The 12500-nt window shown below is 41.6% G+C and overlaps 2 protein-coding genes across 7 annotated transcripts in view; both read left to right on the top strand.

Moving 5' to 3' along the window:
- LOC145651731 (uncharacterized) overlaps positions 1-1821 on the top strand; it is a 17643-nt gene extending 15822 nt beyond the window's left edge. Inside the window, exons 5-6 of one of the 3 annotated variants that reach the window (XM_081699288.1) lie at positions 493-586; positions 1683-1821. In XM_081699288.1, the coding sequence (XP_081555414.1) occupies positions 493-540 (48 nt within the window). In that variant the 3' untranslated portion in view covers positions 541-586; positions 1683-1821. Of the gene's footprint in view, positions 1-492; positions 597-1682 lie in introns of those variants that run through there. The other 2 variants (XM_081699289.1, XM_081699287.1) reach the window with 2 other exon arrangements.
- Positions 1822-2073: 252 nt separating this feature from the next.
- dlg3 (discs, large homolog 3 (Drosophila)) overlaps positions 2074-12500 on the top strand; it is a 54483-nt gene continuing 44056 nt past the window's right edge. Inside the window, exons 1-2 of one of the 4 annotated variants that reach the window (XM_081699285.1) lie at positions 2074-2207; positions 3061-3349. In XM_081699285.1, coding sequence (XP_081555411.1) covers positions 3062-3349 — 288 coding nt within the window. In that variant the 5' untranslated portion in view covers positions 2074-2207; position 3061. Of the gene's footprint in view, positions 2208-2491; positions 3350-12500 lie in introns of those variants that run through there. The other 3 variants (XM_027018558.3, XM_027018563.3, XM_027018562.3) reach the window with 3 other exon arrangements.

The raw sequence follows: 12500 nt of genomic DNA, 5'->3' as shown, positions 1-12500 counted from the left end.
ATCCAGCCACTGATTGGTTCTTAATGTGATAGACAGATCCAGCCACTCATTGGTTCTGACAGTCAGATCCAGCCACTGATTGGTTCTTAATATGAAAGACAGAACCAGCCACTGATTGGTTCTTAATATGATAGACAGATCCAGCCACTGATTGGTTCTTAATATGATAGACAGATCCAGCCACTGATTGGTTCTGACAGACAGATCCAGCCACTGATTGGTTCTTAATATTACAGACAAATACAGCCACGGATTGGTTCTGACAGACAGATCCAGCCACTGATTGGTTCTGACTGCTGCAGAGACATACACACTCTTTTTATATTACATAAGTTTTAGAGTAGGATTCTTTCCCCAGAAGTACTAGAAACACCCACATGTGCTCACACACTGGAGGATACACACACAAACACATGACATACTGCTAGCATGTAACGCATGCATGCAAGCACGTTCTGTTTCTCCCCTGTGCACGCTGATCTGTGTCTCCAGTCCTGGAGGTCTGAACACTGTGCTACACGCCATGGTGTGCTGCTGTAGAGCAAGGCTGTGTGGAGGGGAACCTGGGAGATGGACACAGCTTGTGGTGAGTCCCGTCGTTCACGCTTCATGCTGCCGTACTCTGCCTGTACACGTCAGCTGTAGCAGTGATGGTGCGGACCACCTTCACCACCCGGCCCCTAGTTGGCGTGCCTTGTAAATGTTCTTCTTGGAGTTTGCTTTATATATCATTAAACATTTTTTTTTCTTACTGAATGTGGTTATACCTCCTCCACTTGGCAACAGATGTAAATGGGCTATGTGTCCATTTGTAAAGCATTCTGTGCGCAGAATGTGAATGTGGTGAGCACTTTATAAGTAGGGAGGACCAAATCATGCCACTGTGTGGTTGTTTTGTGGGTGGAGCTCCAGTCAGTTTGATATTATTAATCCATGTGCTGTATGTTGGTGAACTTGACAGAGGAACTCTTTATAACACCCAGTGCTGTGATTGTGCAGTGCAGTCTAATGGCTTCTCATGCGGTGACTGGTGATGAGGCTACTATAAAAGTCTCTGCCTGTTTCTCTGTGTGGTAAAGGAGGCCTCTCGAAGGTTGAGCATTGTGAATATTCTTCATATCTCACCCGTGTCCCACGCGACAGCTGAAATAAGGTGAATGCCCTCTGCTTTAGACGCTGCGCACACTGAAAGGCAGCGATATCTTCTGAGATGCAGAAGGCCTGGACACCAGTCTTTACTCATTTTATCCTTTGTGGTTTTCAGCCGCATTCCACACACAAGCTCTCCATTCACCTGTCACTCGCAGTATGTGTTTTTTTAAACTGGACATGCATATATCATACCATAATGTCATGGGGGTCAGGTCTGCATTTAAAGTAAGATATTTTTATGTTCTGTATATTTATTTTTCCAGTTTTTAAATTGATTATCTATGAGGAATTGTTGTTTTTTTTTTTGTTTTTTTAAAATGAATACTGATTAAATATTAATGATTATGAATACTGGATCAAAGAATTCATAAAATAGTGTAATATTTTATGCTAAAACTTGTAAAATAAAAATATGAATGAAACATTATGTGATTGTGTTACAAAATTCAACAGACAATTCTCATACATAACAAGTACATAACAAGCTCACCTGAACTGCCCCGGTCTCACACCCCGGCTCTGCTGTGCAGGCATGGCAGGGGTCGTCATGACTGGGTCCTTGGTTGAACCAGTGTTGGATGAGCACTGGAGTCTCTGCAGCCTTGCTGATTTTATGGTGTGCTGGCCCTTTAAGAGAAGCTACTGAAGCGCCGAATGCTGTTGGTGCTGCTGCTGCTGCTGGCCGTGCTGCGTGCTGATTGGCTGTGGCTGTCAGAGCTGAGGTGCTGGAGAGATGCTGCTATGCATCTCTCTCTCCCCTCTCTGCCATGCTCGCACGCTCCCTCCCTCTCTCTCTCCCTCTCTCTTCCTCTCTCCCTCTCTCCCCCCCCCTCTCTCTCTCTCTCTCTCTCTCTCTCTCGTTTTCCCTCGCTCGTTCGCATCCCTCTGTATAATCCACATCTAGGGCAAGCAGGCTGAGAGGCAGTTCAGTGCTCAGCTCCCCTCTGCAGGCTGAGAGGCAGTTCAGTGCTCAGCTCCCCTCTGCAGGCTGAGAAAAGACAAAAGAAGGAAGCCACTTCCCAACGCAGGAGGAAGGAAAAGAGGAAGTCTTGCTGGTAAAAAGAAGAAAAATACAGAGGAAGATTTGATCACCGAAAATATTTGTGTATATATATATACCAATTGTTTATATATATATATATTTACACACATATATATATATATATATATATATATATATATATATATATATATATATATATATAAAATATATATAAAATATATATATATATATATTTGTACACACGCATATTTTTATATATATATATATATATATTTATATATATATTATATCTGTATATAACTGTGTATTTGTGCTTGTCTGTTTATATTAATATTTTTATATGTATTTTGTGTGTGTGTAAATATATACATATATAAAAAATGAGCATATATATCTATAAATTTATATACATATCACTGTGAAACAAGAGGCAAGAAGAAAATTCTGTCATCGGGGCTGGTCTCTGATTGTGAGACCATATACAGTGTTTTCAGCATTATTTTAATTGTTTTCCATCGAGCGGAGGAAGACTACAGTCGTGTGTGTTGCTCGTTTCCTGGTTGCTGCCTCCACGTCCCTTTTTTTCTTTGGATTGGGAGGAATTAAGAAGACGAGAACAGGGTTTGTGAGGGGAGAGAAGTCGGCACGATTTGCGTGATTTGTGTGGTTTCTACGAGCATCGCTGCTCCGGTAGCTGAGCAGCGCTGCATGCTGTGTTTGATCTGAGCAGGCAGTAGTGAGTGAGAGCGAGAGAGAGAGAGAGAGAGAGAGAGAGAGAGCGAGAGAGAGCGAGAGAGCGAGAGAGCGAGCGCCACATCGTGTGAGCCAGCCAGCATGCACAAACACCACCACTGCTGTAAGTGCCCAGAGTGTTATGAAGTGACCCGCATGGCTGCCCTGCGTAGGATGGATGCCCCGGCGTATGGAGACTGGCAGCCTGAACCCTACGGATATCCAGCCAGCTATGGAGGAGGCCAGACTTTACCACCCCAGCCCTCAGGTGGAGGAGGGGGCATGGGTGGAGGTGGCACGCTGGGAAGAAGTAAAGGGAAAATGTTGTCGTCCGGGGGTCCTGGAGGTCCCAATCCCAAGAGCCAGTCCAAGGGTGGTCCAAAGGTGAACGGCAGCAACTCAGGAGGGCAAGGTGGATGGTGGCCAGAATGCACCTGTTCCAATCGGGACTGGTATGACCAGGTAAATGCATTTCCTGTGCTTGACACACAGCCCATAGCACTGGGGGCGTCGAGAGTAGGCAGTTGGTGAATGTGATTGCTAGGCTGGAGTTGACACTAGTGTGAACATGTTCAGTGGAGCTCGTCCGTCTGTTCAAAGCCTGTTGTACTGTAGTCGAATGAAAGCTTTGTTAGATCCCTCTTAATAAGGGATTCTTGCAGTACACATCCTTTTAATACAAGGATTTTCTACATGTACAGTAATCTTACCAATACTGGTATATTGTTTGAGGTGGACATGCACTGTCTAATTTCCATGTTTTCACAGGGTAACCAAAACAGTATAGTTTCCTCAAACCCTTATGCACATTATCAGACAGGGGTTTGTGAACACCAGTGACAGCAGTAGTTTGATTTTAAATTTATAATGAAGGTAGTTATTAACATAAGAATAGCCTCTGAGTCTGTTTAGCATTCATAGATGGATGCCTGGTTAAGTAACATATTTATATATTCGCCTGGTTAAATAATATATTTATATATTCACCTGCATCAGAACAGACCTAGACATTTTATACTTGGTTTATTTTGTGTTCATGGTTCAGGAGTGAACCATTTTTTTTAATAGGAAAATTCATGGCCATTTTAGTCGTTGCAGAAGGGGAAGCGCTGGAAGATGGAGAGAGGCTGCGAAAACAACATGTCTTTAATAAAACCACGTGCTGTGTTTCTATCTTACGCTGCTGCTCTCATAGAGCTTGATTGTCCATTGCTTGATATCAACGGACACATTCCTTAATAAGGATGAGATCATATCTGGCAAGGAAACAAAAATCTTTAAAATTACACTGTTCTCTTTGGCGACTGGAATTTGTCTGTCCACCATTTTAATTTGCTTGGTCCTGTTTTTTCCATGTTTGTTACTGCCTGTTCTGGCAGATCATGTCAGAATATAGGAGCAGAAACTGTAATTAAGTAAGGTGTGTGCGCATGTGTGTGTGTGTGTGTGTGTGTGTGTGTGAGAGAGAGAGAGAGAGAGATGGGGGAAGGGTCACTCTCAGTAAATGAAATGGAAGAAACAGCCCCTTATCTGAGCAGCAGCGTGCGTATACAGTGCATACGAACGCTGACTAGTTCTCCATGCTTCCAGTGTGTGCCTGTTTGGCTAGGGGACTGCTTGTATCTTCACATTGAGAGTGGGTGAGAGAACAGAGACTATGAGCACAGCAGTAAAATGGAGGATGAAGTAACGGTGACTGTCACAGAGAGCGAGAGTCCTCTGAGCAGGGGAGAGATGACTGACTTCCTCCTCTGCTACCTCTCTGAGGATGGGAGAGCATTCGTGTGTCAGACTAACACTGCTGCCTGTTTGTTCTGAGCTACAGGGCAATGCTTTGTTCATTGGTGCTGCTTGTTTTACATTTTAAACTGTAGAACAAGCTTTGGGGGTTTCTCCCCCTCCACTGTGTTAGAATTCTGTGTTCATTACCAGGTACTGTGTTTCCTATGAAATATCTCGGCAGGCTGGTTTTGATGCCGTTGTTTAATGGGATGTTTAAAGGTAGTTAAATGTAGGATTTAGGATAGTGACAGTATTAATGCAGGAAGCAGCAGAAGCTTCATTTCCTTCCAGTGGGAATGACTCAAGTCCAAATGCCACAGGAAGCTTCCGTTATCGTCGAAGGCCACATCAACAAGCGTTATTCACAAAAGCCGTCCATTATTAATTTGATTCAATTGCAATTGGCAATTAGCAACGAGGACCCAAAAAATGGTCACAGCAGAGCCGTAGTCAGAGAGAGCCACCGGTCAGACGTAAGATGGGAAACATCACGATACACCCATGGAACTAATGGGGCTGGGGAAGGATTACACAAGACGGGGCAGATAACAGCGCTGTGAGACCGCATCCACCCCCACCCCACCCCACCCCCTTTACGGCCACAGTTTATTGCCCACACGCTCTCATTAGTATGTATGGTAACGTACTGTTTGCCATTTTTTGTGCTGTAAAACAGACAAGTCTGGACCCTCATCTTTGTTTTTAGTGTCAGACACAGGTACATATTTACAAGCTGTTGCCCTCCACTGATGCATGGATGGGAGGTCCTCCCAAGTACCTACGTAGAAGAAATGAAGGCTTCTTTTTTTGTGGTGTTTTTCTCAGTCTCAGCAGAATAATGTTAAACGGTTGGTCCTTGTCCTTTGTCATTAATATATAGCTGGGAATGAATGTTGGAAATAAACGGTGAGATGCAGCGTGTAGGAGCAAACCAGGCCCTCACTTCAACAATATTCATGAGCTGATAAACGCAACCTTGATATGTTTAAATGTTAGTATGATCTTTGACTGTAATGAGGAGAATGCACCCAAGAATGACTGGCAACCTTAATATGGATTATCAATTACGAAAATGTCATTTAGGTAAAACTGTGTACAAAAAACCCCACATATACATAAGTAATACATACCTTTTGAAAAATGTCATGATTATTTGTCATAAAGTTATCAACAGAGTCCATCAGAAGTAATATCTTGTTTATTGTGTCACTATATTGTGTTCATTTTAGCCACTCTTAAAGTAGTAATAAATGACTTTTCATTGAGATATAAATACAGCAATATGATTTCCTCACTGTTATACAGAAGCTTGGAGAATAAGCACATAGACTGTGATAAAATGAAGCAATGGTTTTAAAAATAATGGCATATCTGAAATCCTTATATCCTCTGTTGGGCCACTAAGTAAGAAGTTTAAAATAACTGGAGGGACTTGCTTAGATAAACATCTCAGAGACAGTGCATCTACAAAATGTGTTTTTCAAATGAATAAGCTATTTGGAAGGTTTCACTTAAGAAAGGGTCTACTCCCAGCAAACCAGTTTTAAATACCTGGAATGTGATTAGACAAGCCAGATTGATGAACAGAAAGAGGTTCTGAGTTTAGTGTCCAAATTGGAGAAGAATTTCCTGTAAACATGGTGGATTTGGCATGAAGAGAGATGGTTGAGCATGACTTTGAACCGGACAGTGACCCAAGGAATATGGATACAAAGAAAAATGGCATAATAACTACAGAACAGAAATATTGTAATGTTCTTATCCTGCTTCCTGAAATATTATATGACAACTCACGGCTGATATCTTGGCTAAGGGATAGTGTGCAAAATATTAAGTAATTTCAGCCAACATTAATTACACTCTTTTTCAGAATATAGAGGATGCCAATAATTTTGGAACATATTGTACATCATTCAAATATAAATAGGTTTACCTTCAAAAACACCAGCTGCTCCAAAGTAGTTTGGGGAGTTACAGCCTAAAACAATGGTACAGCCACTAAAGCATGAAGTATGTGGGTTTTAAATGGTCTCTGTAGTTAACTGTGATGCTGTTCTAGTTTTGTTTTTTAGCTTTAGCTAAACACGGCACATGTGAAATTTTAAGAAAAATATTTACCAAGATTGTATTGGGCTACTGCTGTAGTCTGAGGCAGTTCCACGTGAGCAGGTGTCATCAGGACTCAGTCACTCACAGGTGTGTAGAACAGTAAACAGTTTAATAGAGAAACTGGCACCTGTACTAAGTCTGTCATATGAAGGCCCACCAGAAAACAAGCAATAGTAAAAAAAAACTAAACAGAAAATCAAAACAAATTATAGGGAGTAGACAGGCTCAGAAATCAGAAAGACCATAAACAAGTTCAAAGATAAGGCTTAGGATGGCAGAGGACCACATCTGAAACTTCCTGAGGATCATGGGAGCAAAATGGGATGATTAGGAAGAGGTAGTGGTCAGTAGATGAGTGAATTGGACCTAGTGACGGTGACAGTGGTCATGGTCTGAACAGGAGAATCCTGGGAGTTGGAGTCCAGCTTAGAGGGACCAGGCATGACGTGACCTGTTATGGCTTCCATCATTCCTCATAACAGTCTCATAACTGTAATTAGTGGTAAATATTCCAGCATTCCTCATAACAGTCTCATAACTGTAATTAATGGTAAATATTAATTGGCCTCTATTTTTTTTATGCCAAAGTGTTTTTAACGTCGTATAAATGATTATCCTACTTTATTATCTTTATTGGAAGCAGTGGGTATGATGCATAAATGTCATCGGTGCAGTCTTTATCCTGTCTTTGTTTAAGAGCAAGACTTCAAAATGGACTGATCCCCTCAAACATCTTCTGTTTTAACCCCTGCTGCGGTAGGGACGGCCTCCATCTCAGGACTGGCTTGTCTTTATCATATCATATAAGCTCATTTGCGCTCCAGCTAAGGGACTCGAAGAAGATGGGAAGCAAGATTCTATAAGAAAAGCTTTGTCAACACATTTCTCATACTTATTAAAAGAAAGATGACGTTTCCGTTGTCTCACTGAGCATATTGACCAGTATTATAGATTGTTCGTGTATGTCACTGATGGTGGATTTACTGTTTACATGTGTTGTCTATTACTTGAATGTTAAAGTTCTTTTAACCGTGATGTAGAGCTTAAATATGGACAACTATTCTACTATACTTCAGGAGTTTGGATCTTGTAGTGCTTTTGTGGTGAGAGTAGTGTACAAATGCTTTGCATGATCTTGCAGCTTCAAACCTCTAAACTGGTTATACATATCACTGAGACATTACTGACAACTGGAGATCTCACAATAGACCACCGAGTATTCCTGAGTGGAGGTTTGTAGATTCACAAAGGGTGTTGTGGATGAATCCCAGTGGTGCAGTTATTGGTAAATTTGAAGAGGGAGGATGTAGATGAAGAAGGGCTAGAGGTGATGAAGTATGTGGTACCAGTAAAGGGTGTCTCATCACCGACACTCATCACTACTGTGGTACCAGTAAAGGGTGTCTCATAACCGACGCGCATCACTGTGGTACCAGTAAAGGGTGTCTCATCAATGACACTCATCACTGTGGTACCATTAAAGGGTGTCTCATCACCGACACACAATAACTGTGGTACCAGTAAAGGGTGTCTCATCACCGACACACATTACCTGTGGTACCAGTAAAGGGTGTCTCATCACCGACACTCATCACTGTGGTACCAATAAAGGGTGTCTCATTACCGACACGCATCACTGTGGTGTCAGTAAAGGGTGTCTCATCACTAATACTCATCACTGTGGTACCAGTAAAGGGTGTCTCATCACTGACATGCATCACTGTGTTACCAGTAAAGGGTGTCTCATCACCGACATGCATCACTGTGGTACCAGTAAAGGGTGTCTCATCACTGACATGCATCACTGTGGTACCAGTAAAGGGTGTCTCATCATCGACAAGACAAGGGTGTCTCATCATCAGATAGCGCTGGCGAATAGCTTACTATGACTAGCTTACCAGTAACCAGTATTACCAGTATCTCTCTGGCTAGTAAGAAGCTAGACATTCTAAAAATGATGAATGATGTCATATCACACACCTCTGAGTAGTAGTAGTAGATATGTAATACTATTAGAAATTGATCAAGTTATGACTGCTTGAAGGATGAGCAATGTACCACCAACAATAAACATGCTAGCATAAAGTCTTTGTGTAATGTCTAGTTGCAAAATGCCATCTGGTCCAAACATGTAAAAAAAAAAGGACAGTTTTCCTGTGCTGATTGTAATTGTTTGTGTGGGTGAAAACATAACGTCCACTACGTATAGTCTGCGATGTGTAACAATTAACACATTTCAATGTAAACTTTTAGTTTCCATCGAGCTGAAGTAGGTTTTGTAGCGGTTCTGAATCATGGCAGCAGTGTATGGAGCAATTATGTATGTCGTAATTCAGAGTGGGGGATGAGAGAATGCTGGTTCAGTCTGTAGGTCCTGCGCTAGCTGAGTGTTTGTTTATTTCAGAGGTATTTGGGTGAATATAAACCATTTTTCTCCAGAATAACCTAGAGTTTGGAGGTTTTGTGATTTCTTTATTACGTGTCTTCTGATACATGTATGTATTATACCATTTCACTGTGTAATATTAGGTTATATTCAACAGAAATATGGTTTTGGAATCGAACACTGCTAACACCTACTTCTGCTCAGCACGCTGTATGCTTCCAATTGACTTTAGTTGTTGCCATAGTGACAAGAGGTTGCAAAACCCCCTAACCTGAGGGACAAAGAATTTAGCTGCAGTTTTATAGACATGATTAATTCAGCATTATTTTTAGATGCTGTTTTGGTATGAGAATATCCCACGATTTAAGAGTTTTCAGTATGGTTGTGCTTGCAGGTCAAAGGCACTGCATTCATTCTGTGGTCCTGTGACCTTTGGTATTACGTATAAGCCTCCTTATCCTGGAGTGCTCCAGGGACAGACATGTTAACATGTTTCTTTTGTGACGTGTTATTACCACTAACAGTCACGAAGGGTGCTAAATACGGCTGTAACAGATACAGGTTCTGGACACTCAAACAACCTCACTCCATCACATGTTCTTAAAACAAGATGTACAGAGACCATAAAAACATAGGGGGTGGACCCCAGCAAAATGAAACTGGGACATAAGGCACACTGCAGTATTTATGTCTACATTTACACAAATTGGCTTTTATCTACTTTGAGGATTGCTGAAGGCGGTTCTCCCCTCCCCCTGTCTAGGGAGGGCAGGTCATTTCTTTGCTAGAAAAGGGGTGCAGACATCATAAAAGGTTTTGAGAAGCAGGGTTGATATCATCTTGTCTTGACCTTTGGTATTCTCATGAGTACATTCATGTTGCCTGTGTAGTTTTGCCTGGTGTTTGAAGAGTAGCACAAGATCATCTACAGTTTCTGTTTGGCTAAGGTCAAGAAGTTGACGAGACGGTGCTAAAATCAAGCTACATGTCAAGAAATTGTACCTGCAAAAACAGATGAAAATATTTACTAATATAGGCTAATGCTCTGAAAATTACAGAAATATAGATATTGTCCATTTTATTAATAATGAATTAAATAATATTTTGTATTAAATATTATTTATTGTATTTATTTAGTATATGTGTATTTGTACATGACAGTTTTTCTTTACGTTATTAATACCAAATGACTGAATTTATTGGTGTTTTATATTTTGTATGAATGGGAAAGCCCTGTGTGATGCCTTACAGGATCCACAGCACACAGGCTTCCAGTCAGGGGTTTGAGAAACCTCTGTCCCATCTCTTTACTTTGTATTGCCTGCACAATCCGCCGCTGCACAGGCCAGGGGCTGTTTGTTGCTCTCCTTGCCTGTTTTGTTTCCTCATTTCTGCTGATCACGGTGCTGACTGGCCCTAAAATATAACCACTGTGTGTTCAGGGTGCTCTCGTGATTCGGTCCTCCTTGTGCACACTGTGTTGAGGGTAACGTCGTGTGCACGTCACCCAGAGTCCGTCTCAGAGGCCCCAGCTCATGTATCCCCTCTGTTTCAGGGGTTCAGAATGAGGGCTGGAGTCATGTTCAGACCACACATGCGCTGCGCTCTTTTCTTTCGTATATTTGCGGAGTCAATATCACTGCGTGGTCTTTGTTTTCTCCCGTCACTCTGGCATCTGCGCGAGCCGAATCCGAACTCCCACGCATGATCATGGAACCTGCACACATCACAATCAATAACATTAAAAGTGTGTCTGTTCCAGAGCCTTCTAGCTTCTCTGTGCTGTGGGTGTCTGTGGGTGCTGCTTTCTCCTCTGCTCAGTTTAGACTACATCTTTTACTTGTATTGTGCATGCACTTGTCCATAGCAGCAAGGGTGTAGGAGGCGATTTGGCAACTGGGGGGGGTGCATTTAAAGCAGTGTCCAGTGAAATATAGCCCCCCTCCACACGCACACAAACTAACTCTTTTTCTCTCTCTCTCACACACACAGACACAAACACACACACACATACACACACACACACACACACACACACACACACACACACACACACACACACACACACACCCTTGCCAAAATGAAGTGAGCCCACATGAAGTTTGGTCCAGCAACACAGCCTACAATCTTTTGAAATCTCTCTAAGGCAGTTGCTTAAGAGTTAAGAAGTAGAAGTCTGCTAGGGCCTTTAATACTGATAGTTCCAGTGAATATACCACTGCTAATAATAATGAAGATTTTAGGGTTATTTTGGCATTCTTCTTCTTATTGTTATTATCATTATTATTGTGTTGTGCTGTATCAGTGCAAGGAAAATAGTGATTTCTTTAAGTTGGCTTTAAATAATGTTATTTCTAAATGCATAATGTTAATTCTAAATGCAACAGTCTAGGCCTGCCTATTGTCATTTTAAACGTTAATCCAAATCCTTATCCCAAATTGACTGGAGTTACTGTCAGATGCAGTGGTGACATAACGCATATTTAAATAAGTAACTTGTGATACGTGACGAGATTCTTTAAGGGACACACAGATATGTTGTGTGTGTTGGAGGGTCATGTCCCTCTGTCCTGTCCTGTGGAGCAGAACTCATGCACGTCTCAACTCCTCCTCATCCAAAGATCCTTTTTCTTTTTAAGGGGGTTGGTTTAAAAAGCACTGCTCGGCATGTTGTTCAGTTTATGTACCTCGTGTATTTATCATGTAGTGCCTGGATCTGTCTAAGTGACATGACATTATCAAGCATTTCAGCTGTCACATTTTCCTCATTCTCAGATGACTAATTTTATTTAAATGAGGTGACAGTCAAAACGACCATGTTTTGCTACCACACCATCTAAAGGCTCCCTCAGCCAGTTGCTATGGAGAGTCTGACTTTGCTATGGAGAGTCTGACTTTGCCCAGTTTTTTGTTTTCCAAGTTGCAGTTTTCTGTAAACAGGATCTTTTACTTCTTTGGACGTTCTCCTAAACTAGCTTCAAAGTTGCACTGCTCAATGGATTGTTGGTTAGTCATCATGGCAGTTTTAGCCTTCAATACTGATATCTCATTACAGCAATGTGTTAGCCTTCAATACTGATATCTCTTTATGGCAGTGTTAGCCTGCAATACTGATATCTGATTACAGCAGTGTTAGCCTTCAATACTGATATCTGATTACAGCAGTGTTAGCCTTCAATACTGATATCTCTTTATGGCAGTGTTTACCTGCAATACTGATATCTCATTACAGCAGTGTTAGCCTTCAATACTGATATCTCTTTATGGCAGTGTTTACCTGCAATACTGATATCTCATTACAGCAGTGTTAGCCTTCAATACTGATATCTCATTATG

This window comes from Electrophorus electricus, chromosome 16 (assembly GCF_041902795.1).
Source record: "Electrophorus electricus isolate QZ-2024a chromosome 16, ASM4190279v1, whole genome shotgun sequence".
In the NCBI taxonomy this organism is placed as follows: Eukaryota; Metazoa; Chordata; class Actinopteri; order Gymnotiformes; family Gymnotidae; genus Electrophorus; species Electrophorus electricus.
This window is presented reverse-complemented; position numbering and strand designations above follow the sequence as displayed.